Genomic DNA, 18,046 nt, shown 5'->3' with positions numbered 1-18,046 from the left:
GAGCTTTACTCTGTATCTAACCCCGTGCTGTACCTGTCCTGGGAGTGTTTGATGGGGACAGTGTAGAGGGAGATTTACTCTGTATCTAACCCCGTGCTGTACCTGTCCTGGGAGTGTTTGATGGGGACAGTGTAGAGGGAGATTTACTCTGTATCTAACCCCGTGCTGTACCTGTCCTGGGAGTGTTTGATGGGGACAGTGTAGAGGGAGATTTACTCTGTATCTAACCCCGTGCTGTACCTGTCCTGGGAGTGTTTGATGGGGACAGTGTAGAGGGATCTTTACTCTGTATCTAACCCCGTGCTGTACCTGTCCTGGGAGTGTTTGATGGGGACAGCGTAGAGGGAGCTTTACTCTGTATCTAACCCCGTGCTGTACCTGTCCTGGGAGTGTTTGATGGGGACAGTGTAGAGGGAGCTTTACTCTGTATCTAACCCCGTGCTGTCCCTGTCCTGGGAGTGTTTGATGAGGACAGTGTAGAGGGAGATTTACTCTGTATCTAACCCCGTGCTGTACCTGTCCTGGGAGTGTTTGATGGGGACAGTGTAGAGGGAGATTTACTCTGTATCTAACCCCGTGCTGTACCTGTCCTGGGAGTGTTTGATGGGGACGGTGTAGAGGGAGCTTTACTCTGTATCTAACCCCGTGCTGTACCTGTCCTGGGAGTGTTTGATGGGGACAGTGTAGAGGGAGATTTACTCTGTATCTAACCCCGTGCTGTACCTGTCCTGGGTGTGTTTGATGGGGACGGTGTAGCCGGAGCTTTACTCTGTATCTAACCCCGTGTTGTACCTGTCCTGGGAGTGTTTGATGGGGACAGTGTAGAGGGAGCTTTACTCTGTATCTAACCCCGTGCTGTACCTGTCCTGGGTGTGTTTGATGGGGACGGTGTAGCCGGAGCTTTACTCTGTATCTAACCCCGTGCTGTACCTGTCCTGGGAGTGTTTGATGGGGTCGGTGTAGAGCGAGCTTTACTCTGTATCTAACCCCGTGCTGTACCTGTCCTGGGAGTGTTTGATGGGGACAGTGTAGAGGGAGCTTTACTCTGTATCTAACCCCGTGCTGTACCTGTCCTGGGAGTGTTTGATGGGGTCGGTGTAGAGCGAGCTTTACTCTGTATCTAACCCCGTGCTGTACCTGTCCTGGGAGTGTTTTAATTGGGTATTGCTGCTGTCACTTTTGAGGTATATTATCTCACGGCGTATAGAATTTACCAAAAGCCGAGTGAATTTCCCATCCTCTCTCCCCTACTGTCCAGCTTCGTTGATCTAGTTGATGGGTTCCTCCTGCTTCCCTCACATTGGTTATTCCCCAGCTGAGCAGAGGCTGATTTTAAGTTGCCTCTTCCCGACTCCCCTTCTGGTTTTGATGTTATTGTTTTGTGGTTGATTGTTTATTTCTGCTCTTGCTGTATTTGCACTGGTTTTGGACCTTGTCGAGTCTCTGCACTGTGGCTGTTTACTGTGACCCTTTTTACTGGTTAATCCAGTGTCTTTTATTTAAGGAATCTGTATTGCACTGGTGATCGCTGGGAGTGTCAGAGTTGCAGGTCAACACTGACTGGCTGGCTGAAGAAGGGGAGCAACAATTTGCTTTTATAAAACGCCTTTAACCTAGTAAAATGTCCCAAGCCGCTTTACATGAGCGTTTGTCAAACAATATTTGATCCTGATTACGTGAGGAGATGAGGGTACAGGTGAACTGAAGCTTGGCCAAAACAACGTGATTTTGGAATCGGAAGCTGAGCTTTCAGTTTGTGCCTTTTGTGGAAAAGCAGAACTGAGAGTTGGGGCCTTGTTTATATCCCATACCATCCCAGGAGGGTGAGAGGGAGCAGGACTGCACCCTGCTCTTCTTGCCCCCCAATCCCTGATGCACTGAGCTGACTTCTCCCTGAGGGGGGAGATGGTGTTTACATGTGTGTCACATTGTTATCTTCCCCTGCTCCTGGAACCTGTCATATTGAGTGTTTTCATTGTGTGGGTTCTCATTTGTGTAAATGGGGAGGGAAGTTTAGCATTGCTTATTGTGGTCAAACTTTGTGACATAATGTGGAATAAATTTAGGAAAAGCTCCCTGATGGAGTGTTTATATTTTTGTGTCCTGGATAATTCACATGGCTTTACCCCCCTCAATTTAATCTGGTCCCTCTGTTGCCTGTCTGCTACTGTTAGCCTGAGCTGTACCAAGGATTTCTCATGGACCATTCTGTTTTTGGGCCATCAGCAAAAACAAATCCCTTATTCAGTGAGGAACCTCCGTCGTGAGTCCCATTGACAGATTTAACTGATGCTGAACAGAGACACTGACTTTAATGAAAATCCTGTAGTTATTTGTGTGAAAAGAGGCCATCGTAGACCCTTGATGAGCTGCAGTGTGGAGACTTTATCCATCAGCTTGATATTACCTGACAGGTCTTCGAGATGATAAAACCTGCAGTTTCTGCTGGGTCAAAATCCAGTGATGCTTTTTGCAGGTTGCTCAGGCAGCCAGAGGAATAAGGAATTATTTCCCCAGGTAAACTATTGTGGTAGAAATACTTTGAAAAGTAACTAGAAAAATGTTCGTTAATGATGTGGGGGCTGTCCACAAACCCGTGACCCACACAAACTCCAGTCAGAGAATCATTGAGACACATGGAAATGCACACACTCAGCATCCAGGCACACCGACGCTGCGGTTCATCCAACAAACTGTTTCTTGATGGTCCCAGCTGGAGGGAGAGAACAGCGGGGGAGAGAACAGGGTAGTGGGGTGGGGGGGGTGGGGGGAGACCATGATGATGGAGGGGATAAAGAGACAGATGGACAGAGACTGAAAAATAGCATTACAGGAGGAGATACTGGGGTGTATTTGGAGGGACAGTGATTTCCATTGTCTGATTTTAAACATTGCAGAACATTTGCTAAAACATTTTTATCAAGCGTAGCTCCTCTCGATGGGAACCTGTGACTGACGGAGAACACTCTGTAAAACAGAGAGTTAAAAACAAAAAAACTGCAGATGCTGGAAATCCAGAACAAAAACAAAAACAAATTACCTGGAAAAACTCAGCAGGTCTGGCAGCATCGGCGGAGAAGAAAAGAGTTGACGTTTCGAGTCCTCATGACCCTTCGACAGAACTGAGTTCGACTCTTTCTTGGACTCGAACTCAAGTTCTGTGGAAGGGCCATGAGGACTCGAAACGTCAACTCTTTTCTTCTCCGCCAATGCTGCCAGACCTGCTGAGTTTTTCCTCTGTAAAACAGGTTGGATCCATTGTACATTTTTTGTCTAAACCGGAGCTTGGTTTTGGAGAATGTTGGGGATGAGGTGTGTCACTGGTAGGGTTTTGGAGAATGTTGGGGGTGGGGTGTGTCACTGATAGGCGTCAGCAGGGGATAAAATTGTTGTTGACTGCAATTCCCAGCTTTTCCAAGTGGGATTGAATGTGGGATACTGCTGCAGTCGGTGCTGTGTACAGGGACTCGTTACACTGCCTGCTGTACCTGTTGCAGGGGACCATTCAGCCTATCAGGCCAATGCTGGCTCTTTGAAAGAAGACCTTGTTTGTGATTGGAATATTTTGATGTCCCTTTGCTGAGTGGATTGAGAGAAGGGGTTGGGAGTGAATATGAGACAAATCTGGGAGGAGTTTTAAAGGGATCTGGCCCTGATCCACTCTGGGTTTTCGCTGATCAGAGTGAGCGGCTTCAGCACCTTGGACAGAGTGATTCCGGATACTGAACCAGGATCCTGATCCCAGTCCCGATGAGCTCTAGGCTGGTGTCTCTGCCTTCTGCCAAGGAGAAGCGGGGCAGTGGATCTCAAAGTAACTGGAGAGAGGTGAGCAATCCCAGGAAACTGCGGAGAATCTGATGAGATCTGGTTTGTATCTCGGAAGTGCTGTAAGGCGAGTGTGTTTGAGATTGTGACAGAGTAGGAATGTGTAGGAAGGGGGCGTATAGAAATGGAATGCCTCTATGTATAAAGCCCAGGTTCCTGTATGCCTTTTTAACCACTTTCTCAACCTCCCTGCCACCTTCAATAATTTGTACACGTCTACCCCAGGTCTCTCTGTTCTCGCACCTCCGTTTAGAATTGTCTCTTGTTTTCGTACCAAAACAAATCACTTTGTACTTCTCTGCATTAAATTTAATCTGCCGCCTGTCTATGTCCTTTTAAATTCTCTACTCCTCTCAGGTCGTACTACTCTTCCAAGTTTTATGTCATTGCAGCTTTTGCAATTGTGCCCTGTGTACCCATCTTGGTCTTTAATATGGATCACGAGCAGCCGGGGTCCTAGCACCAGCCCCTGGATAACCCCACTGAATAGCTTCCTCCAGTCAGAAGAACAATTGTTTACCAGTATTCCGCTTGCTGTCACTCAGCCAGTTTTGTAGCCGTTCTGCGATATGGTCTTCAATTTTGCTGACAAGTGTTTTCTGGTACTTTATCAAAAAACCTTCTGGAAATCCATATACAACACATCAACCACATTACCCTCAACTCTCTCATTTCATTGATAAACTCCAGCAAGTTAATTACTTACAAAATAGGACTAGGCCATTCAGCCCCTTAAGCCTGTTCTGCCATTCAATAAGACCATGGCAGACCTTATGTTTTGAATTCCACATTCCCATCTATCCCCAATAACCTTTGATCCCCTTGCCTAACAAGAATCTCTCTACCTCTGCTTTAAATATATTCAGTGACCCCACCCCCACCCCCTTCTGACTCAGAGAGTTCCAGAGTCGCACAACTGAGTACATACGAACAAGGATCAGGAGTAGGCCACTCAGCCCCTCAAACCTGCTCCCCCATTTAATAAGATCATGGCTGATCTGGTATTAACCTAAAATCTACATCCCACCTACCCCTGATAACCTATCACCCCCTTGTTTACCAAGAATCTATCCACCTCTGCCTTAAACATATTCAAAGTTTCTTTTCCTGAAAAGGCGGTGGAAGCAGAGTTCCAAAGACTCAACCCTCAAGTGAAAAAAATTCATCTCCTCTGTCCTAAAAGGGCACCCACAAGAAGAAACATCCTTTCCACACCCACCTTGTCGAGACCGTTCAGGATCTCTTATACTTCAACCAAATCACCCCTCACTCTTCTAAACTCCAGTGGAAACAAGCCCAGTCTGTCCAACCTTTCCTCATAAGACAACCCACTTATTCCAGGTATCAATCTAGTAAACCTCCTCTGAACCACCTCCAACACATTTACATCCTTCCTTAAATAGGGAGACCAAAACTGCCCACAGTATTCGAGATGCGGTCTCACCAATGCCCTGTATAACTGAAGCATAACATCCTTACCTTTATGTTCAACTCCTCTTGTAATACAGGATAACATTCCATTAGCCTTAATTACTTGCTGTGCCAGCATACTAACTTTTTGTGACTCATACACTAGAACACCTAGATCCCTCTACAGCTCAATTCTACAGTCATTCTCCATTTAAGTAATATTCTTTTTATTCTTCCTGACAAAGTGAAGTTTCACATTTTCCTACATTATACTCCATCTGCCAGATTTTTGCCCACTCACTCAACCCATCTATATCCATCTGCAATCTCATGCCCTCTTCAAAATATACTTTCCTACCTATCGTTGTCATCTGAAAATTGAGCTACCATGCCTTTGCTCCTTTCATTGAAGTCATTGATATAAATTGTAAAAAGTTGAGGTCCCAGTACAGACGCTGCAGGACTCCACTAGTCACATCCTGCCAATCAGAAAAAGACCCATTCATACATACTGTTTTCTGCCAGCTAGCCAGCCAATCTTCTATCCAGGCTAATACGTTACCTCATGCACTATGAGCTTTTATTTTCAGCAATAACCTTTGATGTGGCACCTTATCAAATACCTTCTGGAAATCCAAGTACAGCACATCTACAGGTTCCCCTTTATCCACAGCATGTTACTCCTTCAAAGAATTCCAATTAGTTAAACATGATTTCCATTTCACAAACCATGCTAACTCTTCCCGATTACCTTGAGTTTCTCTAAGTGCTCAGCTATAATCTCCTTAATGACCAATTCTAACATCATTCCCCATGACAGACGTCAAGCTAACTGGCCTGTATTTCCCTGTTTTCTGCCTCCCTCCCTTCTTGAATAGAGGAGTTATATTTGCTACTTTCCAGTCTGATGGAACCTTTTCAGAATCCAGGGAATTTTGAAAAATTAACACCATTTGCAAATACACTTTGCCCTTTAACCAATCTGTACTCACTTTCTTTAATTAATCTACATTCGTCCAAGTGACTATTAATTTTATTCCTGATCATTTCTAAAATCTTCCCCTACCACCTTTGGTCCTTTCATTCCGGTTTCTCCCGTCTCACCTCGGCTACAGACTACAGTCAACATCTCTTGTTCCTCATTTGTATTCTGCTACCCTTCCCCTCCCCATGAAGTTGCTGACTCTCCATTGATTTTCAAGGCTCCACATTTGCCCCTCCCTCATTCAATTATTTAAGTATTTTTTAAGGGTTGGACATTTATTTGGCTAAGGACCTTCCCCTTGACCCTGCGATGTTTTTCTGTTTAGATAATTATCCAATTTTCACTTGAAAGCCTCAATGAACTTGCCTCCACCAAATTCTCTTCAGTGTTCCTTCAACTGCCTTCCCCGTTTTAACCTAAAACCCAGATCATCTCTCTGAACAAACAGCAAGTGTGGGGGAAAGCGACGGCATCATGGTAATGTCACTAGACCAGTAATCCTGAGATGGAGGGGAAATACGGGCTCAAATCCCACCATGGCAACTGGGGGGGATTTAACTTCAATTAATAAAAAACATCTGTAATTGAAAGCCAGCCAGCTGTGGTGCTACATTAGCAATTGTCATTTAAAAAACCCCCATCTAGTTCACCGATGCCCTTCAGGAAGAAAAGCTGTTGCCCTCAGTGGGTCTGGCCCACACTCAATTGTACTAAACCACAACAGAATGCAGCAGTTCTGGAAGGTATCTTACCATCACCTTGCCAATGACACCCACATCCAATAAAGAATAAAAAACATCCCCACCCTCAGTCACCAAGTCAAACAACATCCATGGAGTCAGTTGGGTAGCCAGCCAGAGGCTGTCCAGGAACTGTACCCCAGTGAGAGTCAGTGTGTGTGGAACTGTACCCCAGTGAGTCAGTGTGTGTGGAACCCATATGGCAGTGAGTCAGTGTGTGTGGAACTGTACCCCAGTGAGAGTCAGTGTGTGTGGGACTGTACCCCAGTGAGAGTCAGTGTGTGTGGGACTGTATCCCAGTGAGAGTCAGTGTGTGTGGGACTGTACCCCAGTGAGAGTCAGTGTGTGTGGGACCGTACCCCAGTGAGAGTCAGTGTGTGTGGGACTGTACCCCAGTGAGAGTCAGTGTGTGTGGGACCCGTACCCCAGTGAGAGTCAGTGTGTGTGGGACCAGTACCCCAGTGAGAGTCAGTGTGTGTGGGACCAGTACCCCAGTGAGAGTCAGTGTGTGTGGGACTGTACCCCAGTGAGAGACAGTGTGTGTGGAACTGTACCCCAGTGAGAGTCAGTGTGTGTGGGACTGTACCCCAGTGAGAGTCAGTGTGTGTGGAACTGTACCCCAATGAGAGTCTGTGTGTGTGGGACTGTACCCCAGTGAGAGTCTGTGTGTGTGGGACTGTACCCCAGTGAGAGTCTGTGTGTGTGGAACTGTACCCCAGTGAGAGTCAGTGTGCGCGCGGAACCGTACCCCAGGGAGTCAGTGTGTGTGTGGAACCGTACCCCAGTGAGTCAGTGTGTGTGTGGAACTGTACCCCAGTGAGAGTCTGTGTGTGTGGGACTGTACCCCAGTGAGAGTCTGTGTGTGTGGAACTGTACCCCAGTGAGAGTCAGTGTGCGCGCGGAACCGTACCCCAGGGAGTCAGTGTGTGTGTGGAACCGTACCCCAGTGAGTCAGTGTGTGTGTGGAACTGTACCCCAGTGAGAGTCAGTGTGTGTGGGACTGTACCCCAGTGAGAGTCAGTGTGTGTGTGGAACTGTACCCCAGTGAGAGTCAGTGTGCGCGCGGAACTGTACCCCAGTGAGAGTCAGTGTGCGCGCGGAACTGTACCCCAGTGAGAGTCAGTGTGCGCGCGGAACTGTACCCCATTGAGTCAGTGTGCGCGCGGAACTGTACCCCAGTGAGTCAGTGTGCGCGCGGAACCGTACCCCAGTGAGTCAGTGTGCGCGCGGAACCGTACCCCAGTGAGTCAGTGTGTGTGTGGAACTGTACCCCAGTGAGAGTCAGTGTGTGTGGAACTGTACCCCAGTGAGAGTCAGTGTGTGTGGAACTGTACCCCAGTGAGAGTCAGTGTGTGTGGAACTGTACCCCAGTGACAGTCAGTGTGTGTGGACTGTACCCCAGTGAGAGTCAGTGTGTGTGGGACTGTACCTCGGTGAGAGTCAGTGTGTGTGGAACCTATACCCCAGTGAGAGTCAGTGTGTGTGGGACCCGTACCCCAGTGAGAGTCAGTGTGTGTGGGACCCGTACCCCAGTGAGAGTCAGTGTGCGCGCGGAACTGTACCCCAGTGAGAGTCAGTGTGTGTGGAACTGTACCCCAGTGAGTCAGTGTGTGTGTGGAACTGTACCCCAGTGAGAGTCAGTGTGTGTGGGACTGTACCCCAGTGAGAGTCAGTGTGTGTGGAACTGTACCCCAGTGAGAGTGGGTGCTTGGGGAACTATATCAGTTCTGAGGAAACAGGTGGGGAAAGAATTGTTCTCCCTCTGCTGGAATCCTCTAGAATGATCAGTGAAGTGAGGAAGCGGACACAATGGTCTGACTGATGACTGAACCAGTATATTAGCCCACAATGTTGCTGACAGATGTGCTGCTGTTCCTGGTCTGGTGCAGTACCTTTGCCAGATCACAATTAACTTTCCCATACTTTTCCAGTTCACTCTCCTGCTCACAAAGTGCTGTCATGCCCTTTATGACAGTTGAAGAATGATAAATGGAAACGTAATGAAAGGGGCCTTGACTGTCTGTCCAGCCCCAGAACCCCCCGCCCTCCCCACAACCTCCCCCATTGCCCTGTGGCACACAAAGGAGTAGCACACAGTCTGCATAGGAAGGTTTAAGGTTTAATGAGTTTTATACAATGAGATACAAATATATGCAAGTAGTCCCTTGATTAAATTATCAGACTCTGCATCTCCAAAAGCAGTAAACAACTATCATTAATCAGAAATCAAGAGGGGGCCAGCGTCTCTCCCCCTTCTCCACAAACATAAGAGAGCAACATCCCAATAAACACATCTTGACCAATCGTTCACTTTACCACAGCTGTAAATATCTTGTTTCACCACAGGTTAAAGTTCCCAACATTAAACCTGGTTCTGGTTAACAGAGACGAGGCTTCCCCAGTTGAGGGGCTCAGACCTACAATAGATTCTGCAGCTTTCCCTCTGCTCCGTGCTGTCAGATTAGTGCGTTCCCAAGTCAGAGCCCTCCCTAGGTTCCTGAGGTCAATATTTAACCTTCAATTAACATCTCTGAAAAGCAAGATTTTCTAATCATTATCACATTGCTGATTGTGGGATCTCCCTGTGCTCTAACTGGCTTCTGTATTTCCTGAGTTACATCAGTAACTACACCTCAAAGTGTCTACATCGGCTATAAAGTGCTTTGAGACCTTGAGGCTCCAGAAATGCTCTTATTATGAAGAAGTTAAGTTGTGCAAACTGAAGCCAAAATGAATCTTTAATATTTCAATCTCTCCCATTTTGTCCCACCCTTTTCCAAATACATATAGAAAATATTTTCCAAAACAGATCTGAAAAGCATTGCAATGAGAATAGAACCCCTGAGAAATAAGCATAAGCAGAATATATATTTTTTTAGAAGATTACAAGTTCCAAAATGATTTCCTGTATTATTAACATGCTGCTGTGATAATCTGATCGGAGTGTTGGTGTAACTGTGCCCTGGAGCACCTGGAAACACAGTGTGCTCAACACCATCAACAAGCAGAGTTCAGAGCAGTGATAGATTCACAAATGGCCCCTCAAACCATACAAAATTTCACTGCTGCAGGCAAGGCAATCAGCAGCATCGAACAGTCACTGGTCTAACTAGCAATGGGGATTGTCATAACTGGCATCAGGTACTAGTATAGTTACATAGGATACACTGCCCAGAAGCAGGCCATTCAGCCCAACTAGTCTATGCTGATGTTTCTGCTCCACTTAATCCTCCTGCCATCTTTCCTCATCTAAATTTACCACCGTAAACCCTCTGTTTCCTTCGCCCGCAAATGCTTGTCTATCTTCCCCTTAAATGTATCTATACCATTTGCTTCAACCACTCACTGTGGGAGTGAGTTCCACATTCTCACTACTCTCTGGGTAAAGAAATGTTTCCTGAATTGCCTATTGGATCTCTCGGTGACTATCTTATATCGATGACCTCTAGTTCTGCTCTTCTCCACAAGAGGAAACATTCTCTCTCTATCTACTCTGTCAAAACCTTCACTATTTTAAATGTGTCTACTAGGTCAACCCTCAGTCACATTTTTTTGAAAAGGACAGCGAGTCTGTCAAACCTCTCCTGACAGGTATGCCCCACCTTCTGGTATCTCCTTGTAAATCTTCCTCACACTCTCACCACCCTATAGCAGTCAGAATGGCACGTGATACTATGGGATATCTGATAAAGGTTTGTTACAAGTTTAACACAACTTTCCTACTTTTCAATTCTACTCTAGAAATGAGCTGAGTGCTTGATTTACAATTTTTATGACCTGATGAACCTGTGTTGCTATTTTTAGTGAGTAGTGTATCTGATCTCCCAAGATTTCCTTTTGTTCCTTTACCCCATTTCGATTCCTATTTTCAAAGCAAAATACAACCAACTTTGTCAAAATGTACAACCTCACAATTATCTATTGAACTTTTTTGGTCCATTTTGCATTACTAATGCCCTCCACTAACTTGGTCCATACCTCCTCAGTAATGACGGTTCCACCAATCTGATGTCATCTGCAAATTTAAGATTCCAAAATCTAAATTTTAATATAAATTACAATTACAACTAGCACAAGGCACCAGCATAATGAGGGCTGGCACTGGCATAGCTACCGAGCAATGACATAACACTAGTATAGCTAGCACCAGGAAATGGTACAACTAGTAATAGGCATCAGCCTAACTAGAATCAGGTACCAGTATAACTAGCACTGGGAATCAGCTGACCTATCACCAGAGTTGTAAATAACAATGTGCAACCAAGCTGGAGTAACTAGGTACTGCAATAACTAGGTACTGACTAACCAGCCCTGCACCTGATCAGGCCCAGTAATAGCTGCAGAGTGTGGAGAATTGTCATAGGGGTTAAATCCTGGGCATCGTACTGATGAACACAGCCTGGATAGTTAGCAAATTGTAGTCTCAGGAAGGGTGAGGAGTAACCTGTGGACTTCTGAAACTGGTTTGCAATCGAGTGGTGACTTGTTTCAAATATCCATCCTTAAAACTCTCAAGGGTTTAATAGAAAAATATGAATGGTTTCCTATTCTAACGTTCAATGTCATTTAAAGGGCAACAATTCCTTCAATACCACAATTCCCTTTTCTCCCTCATCCTGCCAGTTACAGCTTTTCTCTGATCATTTGATAACATGTGAGAGGGAGACAGGTTTAGCTCTGGAGCCCACCCCACCCCCTCCAGACAACAGTTCTGTATTTGTTGGTAGCTCAGTGTTTGTGGAGACAATTTCCAGGTACCTGTCTCCGAGATCTGCGAACTTCCACCCCACACTCTCAACTAAACTTGGAATTGTTCCTGCATATTGACCCCAAAGCCTGGATACTATCCAGCTCTTGCTGCATTTGGACATGGACTGCATCTGTATAGAAGTAGCTGAACATGGTTGGGCCGAGGACACTACCCTGAGGAACTTCCGCAGAGGCACTGTCACCCAGTGGGGAGATAGGGGTATTTTACCCTCACCCCAGGAAGGGCACAAACAATTCTGCCATAATAGATGATGCTTCTGCCCTGATTGCCACCCTGGGGTGGGTGCAGTGAAGGAGCTCAAGCCCAGGGCAATTCCAACCATCTTCCCATTCCCATCATTAGCGCTAAAATAAAATCAAAATATTGCAGATCCTGGGAATCTGAAATTAAAACAGAAAATGCTGTAAATACTCAGCAGGTCTGGCAGCATCTGTGGTTAGAGAAACAGAGTTAACATTGAGTCATATTATTCAAAAGTCATACTGGACTGGAAACATTAATTCTCTCTCCACAGATGCTGCCAGACCATTAACACTGAATTTTATTTATAAATTTTCCTGAAAATATTTTTGAAGTTGAAAAATAAATGGATAAGTGGTTGATCCATGGCGAGACAGTGCAAAAATCTTTTGGATTACTGAACAAGAGTCAGTTTGGTACCACTGGAACTCAGCCAGAAAGCAGGGTGAACCCGGCCCTGGAACACTGTTTTGAAGCCAAATAGCAGCACAATGGCATTAGTGACTGAATAAAAGGCCACAATTCCTGCCTCAAAGTCCAGGAACACCCCTACCACCCGGGGTCGCTGAACACTCAGGACAGTTTCCTGGTCTCCATGCCAGAACGACAGCTTCTGGCCAAAGCTCTCCACACACCAGCTCAGCAGGTTCCTTCCCAGGCGACTCCTGGAACCTCTCCTATCCATCCCACTATATGCAATCCCAATTGCCCAGAAACTGCTACCATCATTGTTCACCTCCCAGTAATGCCGGCCGTTTGTGAAACTCTGCAGGCCCAGCACCTGGGAACAGTTGAAGAACCTCTCGGGTAGATCAGGGTAGGACTGTGGCTGGTCAGCCACACTCAGGGTGGTGTAGCGATCGGCTATAACCAGCTTCTTGTGAGCAGTCCGGTGGTCGAAGGTGACCCTAGAGTTATCTGCAGAACACAGAATAAATCATTAATCAATGCAAGGAGTACCCAGCATCTAGTGCTCCAGGACTGATCAGTTACTCACCTGGATCACACAATCTGGCAAGGAGCAGACACCACTTATCAAACCACAAATCAGTGCTCAAACCAACCCTCACAGCCAAACGCTGCTATTTGCACTGATTCAGTCACTGGATGTGGGTTTACTGTACACATGCAGTCTTTCCAACATTACCAGGCAAGTGGGGAGTATTCCATCACACTCCTAACTTGTGCCTTGTAGATGGTGGACAGGCTTTGGGGAGTCAGGGGGTGAGTTACTCGCTGCAGGATTCCCAGCCTCTGACCTGCTCTTGTAGCCACAGTATTTATATGGCTAGTCCAGTTCAGTTTCTGGTCAATGGTAATAGCTTTGACTGTCAAGGGGAGATGGTTAGTGTTCTCTTGTTGGAGATGATAATTGTCTGGCATTGTGGCATGAACACTGTATAGAATTACATAGCACATATGGCACAAACAATCCATTTGCACAAACTGCTCCGTGGTGTTTAGACTCCACTCAAGCCTCATCCACACACTTAACCCTCTATTCCCTTCTGCCCTTTATGCTTATCAAATTTCCCCTTTAAATCACCAATATCCAAACACTGGGTCGCACCCCCAACAGAAATAGCAAAAGTGACTGAGAGAAATAAAATCAGGTTAATCTCAGTGTAGTATCATACAGAGCGTTAAATATCACTGTAGATACATGGGGACAGCTCAGGAACAGGACAAGTCAATACAATGTCAATGATACCCCTCAGCTGCAAATTTATATTGGGAGCCACAGCCTCTCCAGTGCTCTGGATCTTTCTACTTCAACTCTTTCCGGGTCCTGCTCCCTCACCCCAACCCTCCAACCATAGCTTCACTTCCTGCAGCTGCAGGCTCACTGCTCTTCCAATCACACTTCCCACCCCCAACTTTCCCATGGACTGCCTCATTATTGAGGAACTGCAACTGAACTGAACATTGTGCACTCATCAGCGAACATCCCCATTTCTAACTGTGTGGTGGAGGGAATGTCATTGATGAAACAGCTGTAGATGGTTGAGCCAAGGGAGAAGTGGTGGAGAGGAAGGGAGCAAGGGAAAGGGAGACTGCTCCTGGTCATACTCACATTGCATTAACTCCTGCCGGGTCTGTGAGATGGCCTTAGTGTTCAGTGGTAATCCTGTGGGATAAATACAAACAAATTATACTCAGTCTCCTCTCTGTTGTGGCAACTCAGAAAAGTGGATTGGTTTAAACAGGCTTCTGGAACTTAGAAACCGCAGAGGGGGACAGAATTCATTAGTTGTTTTTATTGTATTTCCTAAAAACCTCACTGAGCTTCCTAAGCGGTGAGCATGATGTCGGTAAATGTGAATTAACTTGGACATAGTAACATCGTACAAACAGCCGGGAGAGAAGTGGCAAATTAATTTGCTATTAATTAACCAAGTGCTGGTAAATGGGATTAGGTAGGTAGGTCAGGTGTTTCTCATAAAAACAAAAAAACTGCGGATGCTGGAAATCCAAAACAAGAACAGAATTACCTGGAAAAACTCAGCAGGTCTGGCAGCATCGACGGAGAAGAAAAGAGTTGACGTTTCGAGTCCTCATGACCCTTCGACAGAACTTGAGTTCGAGTCCAAGAAAGAGCTGAAATATAAGCTGGTTTAAGGTGTGTGTGTGGGGGGCGGAGAGATAGAGAGACAGAGAGGTGGAGGGGGGGGGGGGGTGTGGTTGTAGGGACAAACAAGCAGTGATAGAAGCAGATCATCAAAAGATGTCAACGACAATAGTACAATAGAACACATAGGTGTTAAAGTTAAAGTTGGTGATATTATCTAAACGAATGTGCTAATTAAGAATCGATGGTAGGGCACTCAAGGTATAGCTCTAGTGGGTTTTTTTTTATAATGGAAATAGGTGGGAAAAGGAAAATCTTTATGATTTATTGGAAAAAAAAAGGAAGGGGGAAACAGAAAGGGGGTGGGGATGGGGGAGGGAGCTCACGACCTAAAGTAGTTGAATTCAATATTCCGGACTGAATATTGAATTCAACAACTTTAGGTCGTGAGCTCTCTCCCCCATCCCCACCCCCTTTCTGTTTCCCCCTTCCTTTTTTTTTCCAATAAATCATAAAGATTTTCCTTTTCCCACCTATTTCCATTATAAAAAAAACCCCACTAGAGCGATACCTTGAGTGCCCTACCATCCATTCTTAATTAGCACATTCGTTTAGATAATATCACCAACTAACTTTAACACCTATGTGTTCTATTGTACTATTGTCGTTGACATCTTTTGATGATCTGCTTCTATCACAGAGATAAAAACAAAAAAACTGCGGATGCTGGAAATCCAAAACAAAAACAGAATTACCTGGAAAAACTCAGCAGGTCTGGCAGCATCGGCGGAGAAGAAAAGAGTTGACGTTTCGAGTCCTCATGACCCTTCGACAGAACTTGAGTTCGAGTCCAGGAAAGAGCTGAAATATAAGCTGGTTTAAGGTGTGTGTGTGGGGGGCGGAGAGATAGAGAGACAGAGAGGTGGAGGGGGTTGGTGTGGTTGTAGCGACAAACAAGCAGTGATAGAAGCAGATCATCAAAAGATGTCAACAACAATAGTACAATAGAACACATAGGTGTTAAAGTTAAAGTTGGTGATATTATCTAAACGAATGTGCTAATTAAGAATGGATGGTAGGGCACTCAAGGTATAGCTCTAGTGGGTTTTTTTTTATTTTATATAATGGAAATAGGTGGGAAAAGGAAAATCTTTATAATTTATTGGGAAAAAAAAGAAGGGGGAAACAGAAAGGGGGTGGGGATGGGGGAGGGGACTCACGACCTAAAGTTGTTGAATTCAATATTCAGTCCGGAAGGCTGTAAAGTCCCTAGTCGGAAGATGAGGTGTTGTTCCTCCAGTTTGCGTTGGGCTTCACTGGAACAATGCAGCAAGCCAAGGACAGACATGTGGGCAAGAGAGCAGGGTGGAGTGTTAAAATGGCAGCTCTCTTGCCCACATGTCTGTCCTTGGCTTGCTGCATTGTTCCAGTGAAGCCCAACGCAAACTGGAGGAACAACACCTCATCTTCCGACTAGGGACTTTACAGCCTTCCGGACTGAATATTGAATTCAACAACTTTAGGTCGTGAGTCCCCTCCCCCATCCCCACCCCCTTTCTGTTTCCCCCTTCTTTTTTTCCCAATAAATTATAAAGATTTTCCTTTTCCCACCTATTTCCATTATATAAAATAAAAAAAAACCCCACTAGAGCTATACCTTGAGTGCCCTACCATCCATTCTTAATTAGCACATTCGTTTAGATAATATCACCAACTTTAACTTTAACACCTATGTGTTCTATTGTGCTATTGTTGTTGACATCTTTTGATGATCTGCTTCTATCACTGCTTGTTTGTCGCTACAACCACACCAACCCCCTCCACCTCTCTGTCTCTCTATCTCTCCGCCCCCCACACACACACCTTAAACCAGCTTATATTTCAGCTCTTTCCTGGACTCGAACTCAAGTTCTGTCGAAGGGTCATGAGGACTCGAAACGTCAACTCTTTTCTTCTCCGCCGATGCTGCCAGACCTGCTGAGTTTTTCCAGGTAATTCTGTTTTTGTTTTGCTTCTATCACTGCTTGTTTGTCCCTACAACCACACCACCACCCCCTCCACCTCTCTGTCTCTCTATCTCTCCGCCCCCCACACACACACCTTAAACCAGCTTATATTTCAGCTCTTTCTTGGACTCGAACTCAAGTTCTGTCGAAGGGTCATGAGGACTCGAAACGTCAACTCTTTTCTTCTCCGCCGATGCTGCCAGACCTGCTGAGTTTTTCCAGGTAATTCTGTTTTTGTTCAGGTGTTTCTCATGTTGGTGCAGACTCGATGGGCCAAAGGGCCTCTTCTCCACTGTGTCATTCTGTAATTGTGCTCTTTGAAGAAAGACCTCAGCAGAAAAACCAAGGCTGACACGCCAGGGCAGTAATGAGGAAGTGCAGCACTGTCAGAGGTACTGTCTTTCAAAGAGATGTTAAACAGAGGCCCCCATTTGCCTGCTCGTGTGCAAGGAAAAAAATCCCAAAAGGCTATTTTGAAGAGGAGCAGGGGTGTTCTTCTTAGTGACCTGACCAACATTCATCCCTCAACACAGATTATCTGATTATGAGCACATGACTGATTGGGCTGTTTTGCTGAAGGTAAAATAGATACATTTCCTAAATTACAACACTTTATAACATTTCATACTTTATTGGTTGTAAAGTACTTTGAGATGTCAGGCAGTTGTGAAAAGTGCTAATTAGATGCAAGTCCTTTCTCTTCATTAAGGAATGTTGGTCAGACAGAAATTACATTTCCTAAGCAGCAACAGGAACTTGCACATCCCACTGACAGGACAGAGCTTTGGCTGAATGTCTCCTCTGACAGAGGGGCAGTCTAAGAGTATGGTGCCCCCAGAGATGCCCCTCAGCAGGGTGGGGGTGGGTGACATACGGTTAGACTGCCCTTCTGTCAGATGAGTATACAGAGAGTTACAGTGAGGGGTGTGGCGTATATCAGAGTGTTACAGTGAGGGGTGTGGGGTATATCAGAGTGTTACAGTGAGGGGTGTGGGGCATATCAGAGTGTTAAAGTGAGGGGTGTGGGATATATCAGAGTGTTACAGTGAGGGGTGTGGGGTGTATCAGAATGTTACAGTGAGGGGTGTGGGGTATATCAGAGTGTTACAGTGAGGGGTGTGGGGTATACCAGAGTGTTACAGTGAGGGGTGTGGGGTGTATCAGAGTGTTACAGTGAGGGGTGTGGGGTATATCAGAGTGTTACAGTGAGGGGTGTGGGGTATATCAGAGTGTTACAGTGAGGGGTGTGGGGTATATCAGAGTGTTACAGTGAGGGGTGTGGGGTATATCAGTGTGTTACAGTGAGGGGTGTGGGGTGTAGCAGAGTGTTACAGTGAGAGGTGTGGGGTATATCAGTGTTACAGTGAGGGGTGTGGGGTATATCAGAGTGTTACAGTGAGGGGTGTGGGGTATATCAGAGTGTTACAGTGAGGGGTGTGGGGTATATCAGAGTGTTACAGTGAGGGGTGTGGGGTATATCAGAGTGTTACAGTGAGGGGT

At 45.8% G+C, this 18,046-nt stretch overlaps 1 protein-coding gene across 6 annotated transcripts in view; it reads right to left on the bottom strand.

Moving 5' to 3' along the window:
• Nucleotides 1–9,066: 9,066 nt before the first annotated feature.
• trim25 (tripartite motif containing 25) overlaps nucleotides 9,067–18,046 on the bottom strand; it is a 55,196-nt gene continuing 46,216 nt past the window's right edge. For all 6 annotated transcript variants that reach the window (XM_041216985.1, XM_041216987.1, XM_041216988.1 and 3 more), the window contains 2 exons: nucleotides 14,046–14,099; nucleotides 9,067–12,889 (listed from right to left, as the gene is read on the bottom strand). In XM_041216985.1, coding sequence (XP_041072919.1) covers nucleotides 12,366–12,889; nucleotides 14,046–14,099 — 578 coding nt within the window. In that variant the 3' untranslated portion in view covers nucleotides 9,067–12,365. The remainder of the gene's footprint in view (nucleotides 12,890–14,045; nucleotides 14,100–18,046) is intronic.

The sequence above is a fragment of the Carcharodon carcharias genome, chromosome 22 (assembly GCF_017639515.1).
Source record: "Carcharodon carcharias isolate sCarCar2 chromosome 22, sCarCar2.pri, whole genome shotgun sequence".
NCBI classification, from domain to species: Eukaryota; Metazoa; Chordata; class Chondrichthyes; order Lamniformes; family Lamnidae; genus Carcharodon; species Carcharodon carcharias.
This window is presented reverse-complemented; position numbering and strand designations above follow the sequence as displayed.